General features: G+C 36.3%; 1 protein-coding gene across 1 annotated transcript in view; it reads right to left on the bottom strand.

The window, feature by feature from the left end:
• GTPBP10 (GTP binding protein 10) overlaps positions 1 to 12,309 on the bottom strand; it is a 39,872-nt gene extending 27,563 nt beyond the window's left edge. The window contains exons 1-5 of the mRNA XM_032642403.1: positions 12,203 to 12,309; positions 9,337 to 9,530; positions 6,538 to 6,629; positions 5,969 to 6,113; positions 1,071 to 1,144 (exon numbers count right to left, since the gene is read on the bottom strand). Of these exons, the coding sequence (XP_032498294.1) occupies positions 1,071 to 1,144; positions 5,969 to 6,113; positions 6,538 to 6,629; positions 9,337 to 9,530; positions 12,203 to 12,235 (538 nt within the window). The 5' untranslated portion in view covers positions 12,236 to 12,309. The remainder of the gene's footprint in view (positions 1 to 1,070; positions 1,145 to 5,968; positions 6,114 to 6,537; positions 6,630 to 9,336; positions 9,531 to 12,202) is intronic.
• Between the last annotated feature and the right edge of the window lie 5,430 nt (positions 12,310 to 17,739).

The raw sequence follows: 17,739 nt of genomic DNA, 5'->3' as shown, positions 1-17,739 counted from the left end.
GTTAGTACAAAATTAACTCTACTTTATCAATTTTAGAACGGTTTAATTTTATTTTCCATGTTAATGTCAATCTGTGCCATTTTGTTTAATGATGGCAAAGATCCTATCACATTCATTCACTACTCTTAGTCTAAGCTTCCATTATATCTCATCCAGCTACTGCAACAGCCAGTTCTACTAACTGTTCTTTCCAGATCCATTTATGTCCCACACCACTCCATGTTCTACATTACACGCCAATAGATCTTTTTTGAAAAGCATATCTAATCACTGTTTTCCCTTGTTAAAAAGCTATCAACTACTCTTAAGCCACAGAGATCAAATACAGCCTATATGGCCTATATCACAGGTCTCCACCTGCATCTCTAGCCTCATCTTGATTCCCTCTTCCCCTTACTACATGTTCTCTAGACAAACAAATCTACTCTCTGCCACCAGAGTCTTTGTGTACATGCTATTTCCTTTGACTGAAAGACTCTCACCTCCACTGTCTGTCACCAATTAACTCATATTTATTGCTCATATCTCAGCCCCATCATCACACTTCCCCAAAGAAATCTAAAGCAGTCACCTACACTCTTTCATAGAACCATATCACATTCTCTTATATTCATTAGTGAGATATGCGCCTTCCCCCACTTGTCTGTAAGTTCAATAAAAATCAAAACAAAAGAAGTATTCACTTCTGCTTACCAGCCTTTGTAACTCCAGAACTTATTGTTATTGATAGTTCCTAGAAATAAATACTTGCTAAATGAATGAAGGAATTGATCTCTGCCTTCGTAGCATTTATCAGTGTTTGATAAAGGGTAGGTGCTCATAAAATTGTTAACTAAACTGAATAATGATTATACAACAGACAAATAAATGCAACAAAGTGTCTAATAGGCAGTACTAGGAACTTTGCTGAGAGCTTTAAAGGTTTCAAAGATTAATGGGAAATACATGTACTCTGTCTGCCAAGAGTTTTCAAACTAAGGCTACCCCAGTTATCATTTTTTTCATACTCGAAGATTAGTCTTTAAAAATTTGCCTCTACACATTAAAAAAACAAAGCAAATTATACTTACATGCATAATCTGCAATTGCAGGTTTTGCATGAGAAATCTTACTTAGCAAAGAGGATTTTCCAGCATTTGGGAATCTGAAACAAGAAAATAAATTTATACATTACAACAAATATCAGCATTATAAATACTTGCTTATCTCTGAATTCCTAACATTTCAAGAAGCAGACTTCTTGAATATTGCTGGGATTAAAAGTAGAGTATAAATTTAAAATAATCTTGAAAAACTTGAGGAACAAAATATACTTATAGAAAAGGTAAAGATAAATTTATGGTGAACACTAAAGATGTTTCAGTATTGACAGTAAATCAAATAATGTTAAAAAAAACAGCTTGTAAATCATAGAAAAACATAAAGAAACTAATAAAAATACCTGCAATTCACTATCTCTAGCCAAATACTGACAAAATATTTCTTATATTGTTTTTTGTATTTTTTAAAAAAAACATTTTATATGGACATTTCACTAGCAAAGTAATGAATCCTATTTAGCCATCACCTAGCTTAAACAAATATTAATACATTCTTAATAATTTTTCTAAAGTTGGTTTCTTTAAACAGAGACCCAAATAAGGTCTGCATATTACAGTTGGTTGATGTGCCTTTGAAATTTCTTTTGGTACAGGCTCCCTCTCCAGGTTTTTCCCCTTTGCAATTTTATTTTTAAAGAAACTGGGCCATTTGTCCTGTAGTTTCTTTGCCATAGTCTGGATTTTTCTGCTGATGCCCATGATGTCAGTTAACATGCTCCTATAAATTGGTAGATATGAAGCTTTGATCAGATTCAGCTTTGATTCCTTTTTTGGCTGAAAGACTATTCACAGTTGGTCAGCCTCCTTTCAAACTGAATTATATAAGGTGAATGCATTTCAAGGGTGTAGTGTAATTTACTTAACTAATTTCTTATTGTTAGGCATTTAGGTGGTCTCAAATTTTTTACTGTTATAAATAACTCTGCAAAAAATACGCATACAGCTAGAAAGACATACACCAATGTTAAGTCACCTTAACATCAAATGGTGCGATAAACATTCAACTCTTTTATTCTTTCTGCAAATGAGCACTAATTATTTGTCAAGCTTTTTTTTTTTTTTTTTTTGCCGTATGTGGGCCTCTCACTGTTGTGGCCTCTCCCGTTGCGTGCTCCGGACGCGTAGGCTCAGCGGCCATGGCTCATGGGCCCAGCCGCTCCGCAGCATGTGGGATCTTCCCAGACCGGGGCACGAACCCATGTCCCCTGCATTGGCAGGCGGACTCTCAACCACTGCGCCACCAGGGAAGCCCTGTCAAGCTTCTTTAAAAAAACTTTAAACGCTGAAGTGAACCTTTACATATACCTTTAATTTCTTTCTTGAGGTAAATTTCTAGATAAGGAAATACTAGATTAAACTACATGGCTGTTTTAAAGGCCTTGATTTTATTGCTAAATATCCCTCAAGAAAGGCCCACAATGGATGAAAGAAAGTACTAGGAATGGGGGCCACTTAAGAGATGATTTCCTAAATTTCATTCAGATATTTTCATTAAATTTATTCAACCAATGGGAATGTAAATTGGTGCAGCCACTATGGAAAACAGTATGGAGGTTCCTCAAAAAATTAAAAATAGAACTACCATATGATCCAGCAATTACACTTCTGGATGTTTATCCAAAAAGAATAAAAACCAAAAACACTAACTCAAAAAGATATATGCACCTCATGTTTACTGCAGCATTATTTACAATAACCAAGATGTGAAAGCAATCTAAGTGTCCATCAATGGATGAATGCATACAGAAAATGTTTGTGTGTGTGTGTGTGTGTGTGTGTGTGTGTGTGTGTGTGTGTGTGTGTCAGCAGGGGGGGAGGGGGTTACAAAATGGGCAAAGGTGGTGAAAAGGTAAAAAAAAAAATCCAGTTGTGGGGAATTTCCTGGCAGGCCAGTGGTTAGGAGTTTGCACTTCCACTGCTGAGGGCTTAGGTTCGATCCCTGTTTGGGGAACTAAGATCCCGCAAGCCACATTGTGTGGCCCAAAAAAAAAAAAAAAAAAATCTAGTTGTAAAAACAGTATCATGGGGATATAATGTACAGCATGGTGATTATAGTTAATAATACAATATTGTAGGTCTTCCCTGGTGGCGCAGTGGTTGAGAGTCCGCCTGCCAATGCAGGCGACACAGGTTCATGCCCCGGTCCGGGAAGATCTCACATGCCACGGAGCGGCTGGGCCTGTGAGTCATGGCCGCTGAGCCTGCATGTCCAGAGCCTGTGCTCCGCAATGGGAGAGGCCACAACAGTGAGAGGCCCGTGTACCGAAAAAAAAAATTTTTTTAAATATAATATTGTATATTTTAAAGTTGCTAAGAGAGTAAATCTTAAAAGTTCTCATCACAAGAAAAAAAATTTGTAACTATACATGGTGTCAGATGTTAACTAGATTAATGGTGGTGATCATTCTGCAACATATACAAATGTCAAATCATTACACTGTACACCTGAAACTTATATAATGTTATATGTCAGTTATATCTCAATTTAAAAAAATTATCCAACAAATATTTATTGAGCACTGCCTTGGGCCAGGCAATATACTAGGCAGGAGAAATATAGCAATCAGTAAGACAGACGTGATCCCTGTCTTCACAGTTTTCATTCAAATCAAGGTCTTTCAAAACTCTGCCACATTTTCATTTGGAATAATGGTGTAATATTTTACAAATATTAATTTGGAATTCTATAAAAATGTATATGCTCTTAATGGAGATCTTTAAACAATTTTTCTCATTAAAATATTTCTATAATAAATTTAGAATAAAACTATGTGAGATTTCTTAATGACTTGTTTCCCCTAGAAATACAGTATTTTCTTATATCCTGTTACACTTAGGCTCTTGTAACTTTTTGAAAAGCAAATTGCAATCATTTTTGCCATGATTATCATTAGTTGGACTTGCTTATTTCTAATATCCTCATATTTTCATAACAATGATTAAACACAGAAAAATGCAAGCAACTATTTCCAAAGATATCAAAATACAAGAAGAAAAAGGAAGCTACCAGGTGAAGAACAGATACCTGAGACTTTTATTGACAAGTACCTAATGAAAATTTTAGAGGCTGAAATCCAACCTATGCAAAGACCAGATTTGAAAACAGCAGTACAAGTGTATTAGTTATATGATACCTTTCTTCTAATGTTCAGTTCATTCCTGAAACCGGCTAAAAGGACATCTGCTTATGCTGGTATTCACATTAGCAACTTTTTAAGAATAGTTACCTAATTTAAAAGCACCAGCATACATGTTAAACATTGTGCTCTAGAATCATGATGCTTGCTATTGACTAATATCAAGTCCACTTCTGAAAAGCTTAGTGTATCACTATATGTGGTCTCCAGTAAGTTGGCAATGATGATGATAATAGCAGCTACCATTCATTCATCGAGCATTCATAAATCCAAGGCATGTATTATGCTGCAAATGCAATATCTTGTCAGCAATAACATTTTAAGGTGAGAACTACTGCCGTCCACTATTAAAGATGAGAAAAAAAAAAAAAAAAGGCTTTAGAGAGACTGTATCCAAAACCATCCAGCCAGCCTCCAGAGGATTTGAGATTCTAACCCAAACAGTCTCACTTGAGTCTGCCATCGCCATCCCACTTTTATTCACTACTCAGCCTTGCTATGTTCTTCTTAGGCTGTAAAGGTGTCTCTATGGAACCTGAAACATATTTTCCTACAAAATGAGAAAGTGAATGGCTGGATTCTCAGTCTTATCCACAAAACCCTATTAAGTCCATAATGTTCCTAAAAATATATAGTATTACAGAACCTATGACTCATAACCCTCATAACTATGTTTCATTGAAAATATTAAATGCGAATGGCAAGCTTAAATGCCAGGATCACATCTTTCTCTGTTACAATTTCAGCAGGAATGAGGCCTCTGTGAACTCTAAGCCACTGCTGGTAAGACTTAAACAGGCATGGAAAGAGGTGAGGGATTCAGAGTGAAGAGTGTGGTAAAGAAGCAGTGAGATGCGGGAAGAGGAAGATGAAAGAGCTTAGAAAGAAGCTATGGAAAAGCAAGGCATGGAACTGGCAGCTGGAGTAGAGCGGCAGTTTCCCCTCCCTTTTCCTGAGGCCTTCCATCTGACTATTGTGTAATGCTATAGTGGGACTTGGGAGAGGAAGGGAGAGGAGACATGCAAAGCTGAAGTTTTCCCTTCCTTTATCTACTTTCTATCTTGCTATTTATCTCCCTCCATTTATGTGCCAGCACTGCAAACCCTACAGCTAAGTAGCATTGTTTGATGAAAGAATGGAGGCTGGTGGAAGAGGACAACATTGGAAGGCCTGCAGCACTGAGAATGGACAGCTCCTAAACAGAGAGTGAAGGATAGGGAAACAGTCATAGCAAGATCCAGCTTAGTGCTCAATAGTGTGTAAAGTTGATGGTTGAGATCATCTGTACCGGCCTTTAGCCATCTGATTAATGATACTTCAATACCTCTATTAAGATTTGTAAGAATATCTTGGTCATTTTCCCCCTACTTTTTATTTCCTTCCATACACTTTTTAATATGTGGCTTGTTTGGATTTCTAATTTTATTCTTTAATACTTGGTAACATTCTTTTGTATTTGATTGACCTGTGTTTATTTATTTTCTAACATTTCCACTGCCCTATTCAGTTGCTATGATCTTTGACAAATGAATAGTGACTATGAAACTCTATGTTGGCAATATTAGCAGCATATTCTTTTTTTTTTTAAGCAGCATATTCTTAAAGTACACAACAATACACAAATTCCATGAACTAGAAATAATGCTGGCCCCAAATTACCATTTATATTTACTTCCTATTCATGAACTATCTCTCTGAAAGTATAAAAATAAAAATATGAATGATACTTACCCCACCAAGCCTATATCAGCTATAAGTTTTAGATCAAGGTGAATTACTCGTTTCTGGCCTTTCAATGGTAAGAAATTTGTAAGTAATTTACCACCAAGACCTCCTTCAGCTACCAAAATTCTGTCTTTCTCTTTATTGAGTTCTCCTTAAAAAGAGAGATAAAGATACTTAAATCAAAGATTAGTAAGTGGAGCTAATCACTAATGACATTTTTCTTTCAGAAACAGATGCCAGGAAATTCCAGTTTACAAATCTAAAGGGCTAAACGATAGCATCAAATTTCTATTAAAAATCTCACCCCAAGAAAACACTTTTGCAAGTGGTTGAAAAAATGCTAGTTATTTGTTTTAAAACCGAGTAAATACTCTTACATCTCTAAAATAATTTTAAATCTAGCAGCTAACTCTGAACTGTTATATAATGTTTTTAAAAGCTGTTTTATAAACTAGCAGCTAAAATACTTAATGTTTAAAAAAAATCCTGAAACTTAAGAGGTGCTATTCCCCACAGATCTCAATTTTAGAAAACGTGCACATTTTTCACAACCTTAGAATCTACAATACACTTACCTATAATTTTACCATTTTCATCAGTTATTGAAATACCCAAAGGTACAGGAATTTCACAGTCTTTTCCTTTGGAGCCTTTCAGTGCACTAACTCTATAAAAAAATAAAGCTAAATTAACATAAAGAAAATCTGCTAGATTAAATGGTTGATGTTTCAAGCAAATACAATGGTATACAAAGAAGACTAGCAACCAATTCTTATAATGCAGATGTTAAATCGCCAAATAATGGAGAAAAAATAAAATTATCCCTATTTATTTATTTGCATTTTAGACTACTGTATCTCAATAAAAATAATATTAAGTAATGATTTAAGTTACTAAGCTAACTACCAAAAGTCATTTTAACTAACTCATAATGAACTAAAATATTGTACGTTTGAAAGGAAGAGATCATTGCAACATGAATAAACTAGAAAAAAAAATGGAAAATCCAGTGAATAACAAGGCTTTTTAAAAAATGACCTGAAATGAGAGTACTTTAATTATAGGAGGCTCATATGGCGATTCTTAAACTGCTCAAGAGAGGATAAAGTGGTATAAGCTTCTAACTAGTAATTCCACTTCTGGGAATTTATCCTAAAAAAAAAAAAAAAAAATTGAACAACCATGTAAACTATTATATACACAAAGATGTGTACTGCATTGTGACAATAACAGTAAAAAAAAACAATAATTACTTAAATAGATGAATGACAAAATAATTTATGTTATTTCCAATACTATAAGACTATGCAGCCATGCTTAACAATTCTCTGGAATGGAAAAAAAAGTTACAAGAGAAGGTTGCAAAATTTTGTGCTCTTGTTTTTGTATCCCCCAATTTTACAGACACAATTAATTACATTTGGGTAGAGACACACAAAAGTCTTAGAAAAGTCATGAAAAGGTTAATAGTGGTTATTTCCGGGTAGAACAAGTCTCGGAAGGGGAATAAGATTTTGCCAGATACTCAAGGCAGGAAAGTGCTGGCAAAGAGAAAGAAAAACAAACCAAACACACACACACACACACACACACACACACACACACACACACACACACCCCAGATTAGGAGGGAACAAGGTATTTCGTGAAATAATTATTTCTAGCGTAAGCATAGCAGAAGTGGGGTGGAAGACACTGTGGTCCAGATCACGAAGAGCCTCATATGCTATGTTAGAGAGTTTGAATATTATCTTAGATTGATGGGGAACATTGAAGGATTTTAAATATGCAAGTGACATTAATAAATTGGTGTTACAGAAAAAGCACTGTAGACATAATTGGAAAAAGAATGGACTGGAGGTGATGACTGAGACTGGAGAAGGAGACCAATTTGGAGAATACTGCAGTATTTCAGAAACGATGAAGGTCTGGCTTGTACCTATCTTTCTAGTCTCATCTTCCTCTCCATTCTGTGTTTTCTGCATTCCAGCCACATTGAGCTTCTTTTAGTGTTTTATACTGGTATTTGTCTTCTATCACTGGGCCTTTGTTCATGTTGTTATCTTTCCTGTAATGCTTTTTCCTTCCCTTCATCCAGTTGGCTCCTATTGATCCTTTAGATTTAAGCCTCTACATTCTAAAAATTCCAACACACAACCGCAGTAACTGTTCTATTTAAATCTTTCTTAACATTTAAACATTATACACCATCTTTAGCATGCCACTTATCTAAACACAGAATAAGGTTGGAATCACAGCAACCTTAATTTTCAAAAGAAATTATAAAATGATGAAAAATTTTACTTTAGGATATAAACTGCAGTTATTTTCTACCTGTAACATCAAAATAATAAAACAACATTCTGATCTTAAAGCTTTGATTGCTGAATTCTAATATAGGGCTCACAAAATTTGCCCTGTAAAGACTATTCATAAACAAAAATGCTCAAAAGAAATTTAAGGGGTTTCTCCAAGGATTCCTTTACCAGCAGAGGATGCTGCTGGATATTTGGGGCAGGATAATTTATTGTTGGGGGCATTCCTCACCCTGCGTTACAGGGTGTTTAGCCTATATCCAGGCTCTATCCTTTGCTTACACTCATCACCCAAGCAAGTGACACATTACATCCTCTACGACTGTGACAAATAAATATACCCAAACACTTCCTTGGGGAAGGGGAAAGAAAAAAGGAACAGAAAGCCTAACTTTTATACCAACACCTCCTAAGGAACAACAGAATGACAGAGGCCTGAGGAACCATAGACTGCATTTTGATGGAAGCTTTAAGAATTTTTTTTCCTCGTTTTCTTTACAGTGAAAGAAAAAATTCTTCTCATATTTTGAGGCCAACATAATATGTTCCACAGAAAATAGCAAACATTAACAAAAAACAAAGGGAAGATTTTGCTGTCACAGAGAGAAAATCAAAACAGAGTCAAAAGGAAAACATTCAAGAGATGTAGCAGCAAACAGGCTCTAAATTTTAAGTACTGCCTACAAGATGCTGGCAGAACTATGGGTTGTAGTGGGGTGGAGTAGCCAGTTAAGATTCTAGAAAGTTTCCTAAAGACTGTCAAAGATAACTTTAGAAGAAAACAGTAGGGATTCAGATCATTTTCTGGTTCTACAAAGGAAGTATACAAGAATATAAACAGACACTGGGAGAAGAAAAGGATAAAAAGTTTAAAAACGTCAAAACATTCCATAGTACCTATCTTTTATATTTACTAGAGACAAAAATAGTAGATTTTTGCTCAGTTACAAATCCAGGATATTATTTACTTCAAATTACCAATTAAATTTTTATCTCAACTTTTTTTTCTTCTTCTGGGGGGAATTAATTTCATACAAAACCATTCAGTTAAATACTTACCGACTGTTTGCTCCTTCTCCAGCCACAAACCGTTTCTGAGGATATTTATTTTTAAGTTGTTTTAAAGTCATTTTGTTATGGGCTACAACCCAGACGTCACCGCCTTTTCCACCTTCTCCACCTAAGCGAGGGTAGCCCATTCCACCACTTCCTCCCCTGGTGAAGAGTCTCAGGTTATCAATGAAGTCTCCATACTTAAAAAGAGAAAGAGGACATTTGTATAACACATGTGCTTACCAATTTTGAATTCCTTTCTAGTTCTTTGTTGCCACTAAAACTCCTTAAAAAAAAAAAATGGCTTTCCGTATGCCACATTTATTGTCTTTTCTTAGTTTACCTCCTGTCTGACCTCACTTTCCCATTAGATTAACTCTCTTAAGACCCTGTTTTTCACTATCAATTGTCCTTCCAATCCTGAAGGTCTATGACACTGGCCCACTTTTCAATCTAGACTTTCTCCCCTGAGTGATCTCAGTTTGTACCAGTAACTATCACCTAGGTGAGATATTCTCTATCCCAGTTAGTTGGACATCTCCACCAGATGTGAGCTTAATAGTCTAAAGCAACTGAGAACAAGATCAGTATTTAACTTATATTTGAAACCCCTCAAATATATAACTTGTTCTTAGGTATTGAAAGGATAATAGTCACCTAAATACATGTTATATAACAAAACCAAACTTTTCCCTAGGTAAATTCTGTTCCTCCAATGTTCTCACAAATAATGAAACGATAGTTTATCTACTCACTGAGACCACATATGGGGATCTTAGACTATACCTGCTTCTCTTCCCGAAGCCCTACTATCTTTCCTTTTTTGGCACAACTAACTACCCTAGTATCTTGATCATTACATTAGCTCCTAACTGGTCTTTCAATGTCTAGTCATTCCTTCCTCAACACATTCTCTGTCTCACTGCCTGAGCGATTTTTCTGACAATGGATCTGATCTCTCAACATGTTTCTCCCTTACTCAAAAACCATTCATGGTTTTTTGCTGTTTATGAAATAAAGTCTAAAATTCTCAGTGCTATATTCAAAGCTCTTAACCTACCCTTCACATTTCATTTCCATTCATTCAACCCCTCCTATATCCTCTTCCTCTTTGCTCTATGCTACAAAATATACTGTCACTTCTCCATGGCATTCTGCTCATGCTTTTTCATCTACTTACAATGTCATTTGTTCTTTTCTATCATAAACCCACCTGAATGTCATTTTTTCCTATGTTTTTCTTAATTCCTTTAACCAACACTTACCATTGATTTTCCTGGGCTCTTAGTAATTGGATTATATCTCTATTATTAGATCTCTAGAAATCATACACTGTATTTAGGGTTTATTTCTGTTTCCCTCACTAAATCAAGAACTTCTTGCAGGTAAGATCCTATGTCTTAACCCCCTGGGCTATCAAAATTCCTCACAAAGTAATTTCTTAAATTCATAATCTTCACATCTTTAATCATTTAGGATAGTTTTAAGTATCGAAAACATCTGGGAACTTTTTTCAAAAATGCATACACTCCACTGACCATTCTGATACTCTGGAGGAGGGGATGAGAATAGGGTAAGGCAGCACATTTATCAAAAGCTCCTTTGCTGATTCTGATAAATCTGTCTAGACTTGAGATTGCAGTGGATAGTTACACAGCAAAGATTCAAAGCACAGCTTTTCATTTGAGTATGCAAATATAATCACGAAACAGAGTATTGTAAGGGTGGAAGAAATACACAAAACATGAACTTAAGGGCTAGCCAGAGTATTTTTCTCTGGAGGCTGACAAACTTGTGCTTTGGCTGGGTAGAGCTAGATCAGAAATGCATCACAGGTAAGTGAAGAGGTAGATTCACCTTGCAAACAACATTGACTGGAAGTGACTGTTATGGCAGTAAGGTACACAGCTAGCATTTAAAAACGTATCCAGCAAAAACTGCAGTAGTTCATTTTTTTAGCTTACAGATTAGTTATCCTATATGCCCAAGTACTATCCTTCACAAGTCTCTCTTCTTCTGACCACCTGTTTTCTGGAAAATAGAGGGTTGAATAAAGTAAAACTTTATTAACCATGGTATTACTAACCATGCCTTTCCTCCGACAAAAAGAAACCTCCTGTTTTTGAAGTTCCTTTCAATACGTGACACATTTTTTACTGCTCTACATTTATCAGGTTCATAGATTTAGAACTCAAACTTAAAAGTAATATCTCAATCTTGTCCTTAGTAATAAGGTAATGACCAAACCTGATGACAGCAGGTTTCAAAAAACATTGCTAGTAAGGATCTTAAAGAGGTTTTTAAATTTGAAAAGCAACTGTAAATTTTTTACAGAAACGATTCTAAAACCCGCACTGCACAAAAGCTGACCTAGTTTCTTGAAAGAAGGCAAGTCAGTTACTTATTTTCGTTTACTGATGAAGTTGTCTTTAGAAAGCTCTTAATAACAATGCACTCAATGAAAAAATATGTAAAAACAAGTTATGGATATTATTACTTAAAAGGAGGAAAATACACTATTTGAGCCAAAAGAAAAAGTCAAACCTACACTTCACATACATCGTATTGCATGTATAAACAACAGGCAGTTACCCCAGCTCTTCATCCCACGTGCGCACAATTCCCCCGAAAAATCTCAAACCACCGTCCTAACCATGCCCGGTAGACTAGACACGCCCTTCTCACCCCTTACAGGCCAAGCCCGACTTCCTGAGGGGCGAAAAGGAGAGGACTATAGTAGAAAAGAAGCACGAAAGAGGCCCCCAGGAAGAAAACAGTGGGGAGGGATGGAGGCAAAGGAGAAACAGAGCCCTCAAGTGGGGCTAGAGGCACCAGGTGTCGGACATCGGGCTGAGGGGCACCAATCACGGACCTTTCTGAGCAACACCCGACTGCAGCACACCATGCTCGCGAAGGTCGAGAATTCACTCCCGCGGAAGCTGTTCGCACCGAAGTGCGGCGCGCTCTTCTAACGTCACCACCACCCGCCGCTGCTGTTTTGTATCCGCACGATGCCGCAGGTTAGCCTCAGCGGCCGTAAGGCGCGCGCGCTCACGGAAACGTGCGCATGCGTTTTGCTGTGCCCCACGGGGAGGGAACGGTGGTGTCTGTTAAGAAGCAAGCTGAGTGAAACGCTGAGGAAATGTTGAGCGGCAATGTGACAGGGGACAGTCAGGTGCGGAGTAGGTACCTCAGGAATATTTTGAATAGGATGGCACTGGAGACTCTACTGCCTTGGAGGAGTTTTTATGCTAATTGAGGAAACCACAAGATACCTCAATCTTTACTCTCGGCGAAGCAGAGTGGAAAAACAAAACAAAACACCTCCCACGGACAATAAAAGCAAACGCGTAAAAGACTCAGGAACTCAACTGGGAAGAAAGCTGTTAATTCATTGACCAGCTGAGTAATATCCAGCAAAATCTTCCAAGAGACAATGAATTTAAAATTTGGGACCCAAAGGTCAGGATCTGAGATCTGTAAGAATTTCACTGTGTTCTGTGGGGAAGGAATCTTGCAACTGTTTGTCAGATAGCTTCTAGGGGTCCGGTAGATACTATGGGTCATTATTCAACTCTCATTTGCAGCGCGCCTTTGTGAGAATTAGATTCCCTTTTCTCGAGCTGGGCAGGACCAGCAGAGTGACTGGGTCTCCGTCCGCCCCACCCACCCCGTCTCCCCCTGCCCTCGCGCAGTGGACAGGTACACAGCCCTGCTAGGCGGCCCTGCACTACGCTGCCAGCCTAATAATCTTTCTGAACTCAAAACTGAGAATCCTTCTCCTATTTCTACCCCTCACTTATGACAGTGATTGTTAGGAAATACACGGTGTAAGAACTATTCCTTTCAGTCTTGATTCCCTTCCTGCTACTGAACCTCCCTCTACCCCACCCCCATCAATAAAACTATAATTGTCACTTAACCTGTAATGATTAATTAATCAGGAAATTAGGATGGGAATTCCCTGGCGGTCCAGTGGTGAGGGCTCGGCGCTTTCTCTGCCGAGGGACCGGGTTCAACCCCTGGTCAGGGAACTAAGATCCCACAAGCCACGCGGCAGGGGAAAGAAAGAAAGAAAGGGAGAGAGGGAGCGGGAGGGAGAGGGAGAGGGAGGAAGGAAGAAAGGAAGGAAGGAAGAAATTAGGTTGTTACTAAGTAGGTGTTTAGTTTAATAACATTTGCTGCCATTTGGATTATTATCTTTACTAGGTCTTACAATCTCAGAATTATGCTGAGCCCAGTCTGTTTATTTTCTAAGGTTTATTTTTTTTATTAGTGAACACAAGCCCAAATTGTTTTCCTTGTCATAACATTTACGTGGGAGCATAATAACAGCAGATAAAAATAAATGGGAAGTTGATATAAAAACATCTCAAAATACTGAGGAACATTAGGTACTATAAACAAATAAGAAAACATAATATTTTTCTTGAACAAGACACCATCAGTGCCTGAAATATTTATTACAGCTCTGGTTACCAGATAGTAAAAGAAACACGAAATGTAAATCGTCCCCTTTAAATGTTGGGCTAAAATGAACATGAGGTGAAATGACCCTGATGCATAAGTCATTACTGACAGAAACTATTATTAGTTCTGCCACTGAGTGGATAGAATGCCTTCCCCATGGCTGCTAAGATTAAAGTACAGGCAAACCATTAAACTCAGTCACTAGAGAATTTTGCATAATAAGCAATAGTCTCAAATGAGCCAGTGGCATACATACAGTTTGATTTTTTTAATGTTGTAAACTAGAGTTATTCTAATAAAAATAACTAATAAGCATTCTAATAATCATTTTATTTTGGAATAATTTAAATTTACAGGAAAGTTACAGATAGCCCAGAGTCCTATATACCCTTTACTCAGTTTGCCCTAAAGTTAACGTCTTGTATAACCATTTGTCAGAACTAGGAAATTAATATTGCTACAGTGCTCTTAACCAAACTATAGACTTTATTTGATCTCACTAGTTTTTCAACAATAAACTTTTTCTGTTCCAGGACTCAATCCTGAATACCACATTACATTTAATCTAATAAACATTTTAGTGTAGTTTATTACTTTAAGCATAAAATGAACAAATATAATTAAGAAGTCTAGCACTTTATAATGCTATTTTATAATCATCCTGCTTCTCTCTGTTAATATAGTTACTCAAGAGGTAATTTACCTCAGCATTTGCTGTGATATTAACTTTCTGATACTCTTCATCATCTATAATTTTTGTTATAATGATATAGGTTAGCAAGAAGTAATCATTAAATTGGATTTACTAGTACGTCCTAAGAAAATGCTTCTTCTCTGCAGTTCCTCTTCTGGAGCCACCCCAAGGATAGAACGTTGAAATAATTGGGGTTTTTTTTTAGTTCTTAACCTCCCTTTTCTGCATCCCCCACTCCCTTTCTTTTAATTGCCTCTTCTTACTACAGGTACTAAGTACCCTTCTGCTTTCCCCTCACAGTACCTATCAAAACTGGATCTCAGGCATAGCTTCGATACCTGCATTTTACAAGCTGATGTGATTTTAAGTCAGTGTGTTGATTCTCAGGGCATTTACTTTTAGTTTTTATCTCTAATTGTGAAATAAATAAAAGGCTCTAGCTTTTACTAAAAAAATTCAAGCGTGAGTGTGGGAGATCCTTCCATGGGGGGGAATATGTGAAAGAAGCGGAGGCTTTTTGTCATCCTTTGTATAAGAGAAGGTAGCAGCTGACATTGTTTCTATAAGATTCAGTCTAACTTTAATTACTTTATTGATTCTATAACCCAACTTAGCAGGTTTCACTAGCTTTCATGTACAAAGAAAATAATACAACACAACGGTCTTGTTCACTATAGTCCTTTATCCATATGATCTCCAGAGGAGTTTGGGGGGGTTTTTTCCCTTTAAACATACAGATTTAATCAGATCACTGGATTCAAGATCCCCTCATGGGTTCAGCATGACTGCTGTATCCATGTTTCAGATGGACACATTTATAAAGTTCCTTTCTTGGACATTCCATCTTTATATCTTACTGCCACCTTGATCTTGAAAAGATTTTTTTTTAAGGGGATATGTTACCATCAACTATTCAGATGTCTACACCTTACCCTTTTTTATATTTCCTAACAGGTCCTTTGGCTCAATATATACTCTCTGAATATTTGTTAGTTAATTTATTTTTTTTAGGAAAGACAATAGCTAGATTGCTAATTCCTATGACATATGAATTACCTGAAGTGGGGCATAAAGTTATTCTCACTCACAGCCTTATAATCCCCAAAACTAACGTCAAATATTCTTTTAGTTTCATACTGTTAAAAATATTGTTACTCTGAGAATCATTATAAATTGGGTCTTACACTCTACGATAAAATGAAGTTTTCCTAGATGATAAAAGTAAATGGACTGAACAAATGAGAGCTATACACCATCTAAGTTCTTCATCTCTAAGTTAAAATGTTGTATTGTCAAAGTAAGGGCCTCAGATCATGTAATTATTGTCCTGAAACAAGGCCTATGTGAAGAAAAAAAAAGTGGATTTATTGCCTTTCTTCCTAAGGATTTATAGTTTCTTCATTTATTCACTCATGTAACAATTACCAAGTTCCTAATTTGTCCCACACACTCAGGTATGTGCTAGAACACTGCCTTGGTTACTGGAATAACTAAGTAAGAATAATTAAGAACAGTAGTTGTGTTAATGAAAGAAGCAAATTTTAATATTATTGATACCTGAATTCATAGTGAGTGGAAAAAACTTATTTCTGTTGAACATGATTTTGCTTTGCTTTTAATGCACCCTGTTTTTAATTTGAAGGGTATCACTGAAAGGTTATTTTCTTAGAAATATATATATAGAAATCCTAAGAAATAGTTGAATCATGTTTTGAAGACCCCCATTGTCAACCATTTGTACTAGAGGAAAGAAAATATTTTAAGGGGCTTCTGCTATACTATGAGTCACTGAGTGCTCTTTTTTTTATACTTTCTTTTAATCATCTACAGGTATAAGAATGGCAGTGGAATTATCAGAAGGGCCTTTGATAATGATGCTTCCTGCTTGTCCAAAACAAGGGTACTCATGCAGCAGGAAAGTTGGTAGTGTATTGAATTCTCATTTACCTAAACCATTTTCTTTGTTACTTATTACTGATATTTCATAAAGCAGTAATCACTTACTGAGAAATAGAATTCTTAGATAATTTGAATAGTAATTCAAAATAAGGAAATTAATGTTTATATTAGCTTATTCCTGTATTATTTTGTTTATTACTACCACATCATAAATTAATCAGCTAAAATATTCTCTTCTAGAAAAAGGTATTGTAAGAATATGTAAATCATTGTCCTAGGCATGTGTGTTAGACTATCACTCTGTACATGGTAAGCTAAGCTACAGCTTTGGAATGGAACAGCATTTGTACACATTGCACTCATTATATAGCCTACTTAGACTCATGGCACAGAACATACTCTGAGATGGTGCAGAACACATAACTTATTGGAGGATATGGTTGGAAATGAAGTTTATTGAGAACTCATTTTGTTCAAGAGTTTTATAGAGTATAACTACCAAATATAGAATGGATGGCTGGTGGGAAGTAGCTGCATAGCACAGGGAGATCAGCTTGGTGCTTTGTGACCACCTAGAGGGGTGGGACAGGGTGGGTGGGAGGGAGACGCAAGAGGGAGGGGATATGGAGATATGTGTATACGTATGGCTGATTCACTTTGTTATACAGCAGAAGCTAACGCACCATTGTAGAGCAATTATACTCCAATAAAGATGTTTAAAAAAACAGAGTTTTATAGAGCATAAAATATATACAGTTTTTTGAACCTTTCTTAAGGGTCATAGACACTTAAAAGAGATATACTTTTAAAAACTTAAATCGGTAATAATTCCTTTGGCCATTTACTTATTTAGTCTAGTTCTTGCAACAGCACTAAATCTTTCATTTGGTACTGCAGAGCTCCCAGATATTTTAGTATTAATTTCTTATATCTATTTCCTTATCTCCCATTCAGTCTTTAATTCACTAGAACTTTAATTCTGTTCTTACTATTTCACAAAAATTGCAGTCACTAGGTCCTTTTCTCAGACCGTATTTTATTTGACTTGGAAATATCTATTAGAGAGGATATTAGATATATTGGATATACCCCATTTTTGTTGACCAAACTCAGTGCTAACAAAGGAGAAAAAAATGAAGGTATCAAAAGCTAATATAATCCATAGAACTTTTTATTCTGTGTAATGCTTTTACATACTTCTTAGTAAGAAAGGTTAGGCTCTAAACCTTGTATGTGACAATACTTAGGCTGGGGGAAACCCACAATGTTTTGCAATTACACTAAGCATAGCCCCCCCCACCACTATCCCTTGACCTAACAGAATGCTAAGACAGTTTCTGATGAGT

The sequence above is a fragment of the Phocoena sinus genome, chromosome 9 (genome assembly GCF_008692025.1).
Source record: "Phocoena sinus isolate mPhoSin1 chromosome 9, mPhoSin1.pri, whole genome shotgun sequence".
NCBI lineage: Eukaryota > Metazoa > Chordata > Mammalia > Artiodactyla > Phocoenidae > Phocoena > Phocoena sinus.
This window is presented reverse-complemented; position numbering and strand designations above follow the sequence as displayed.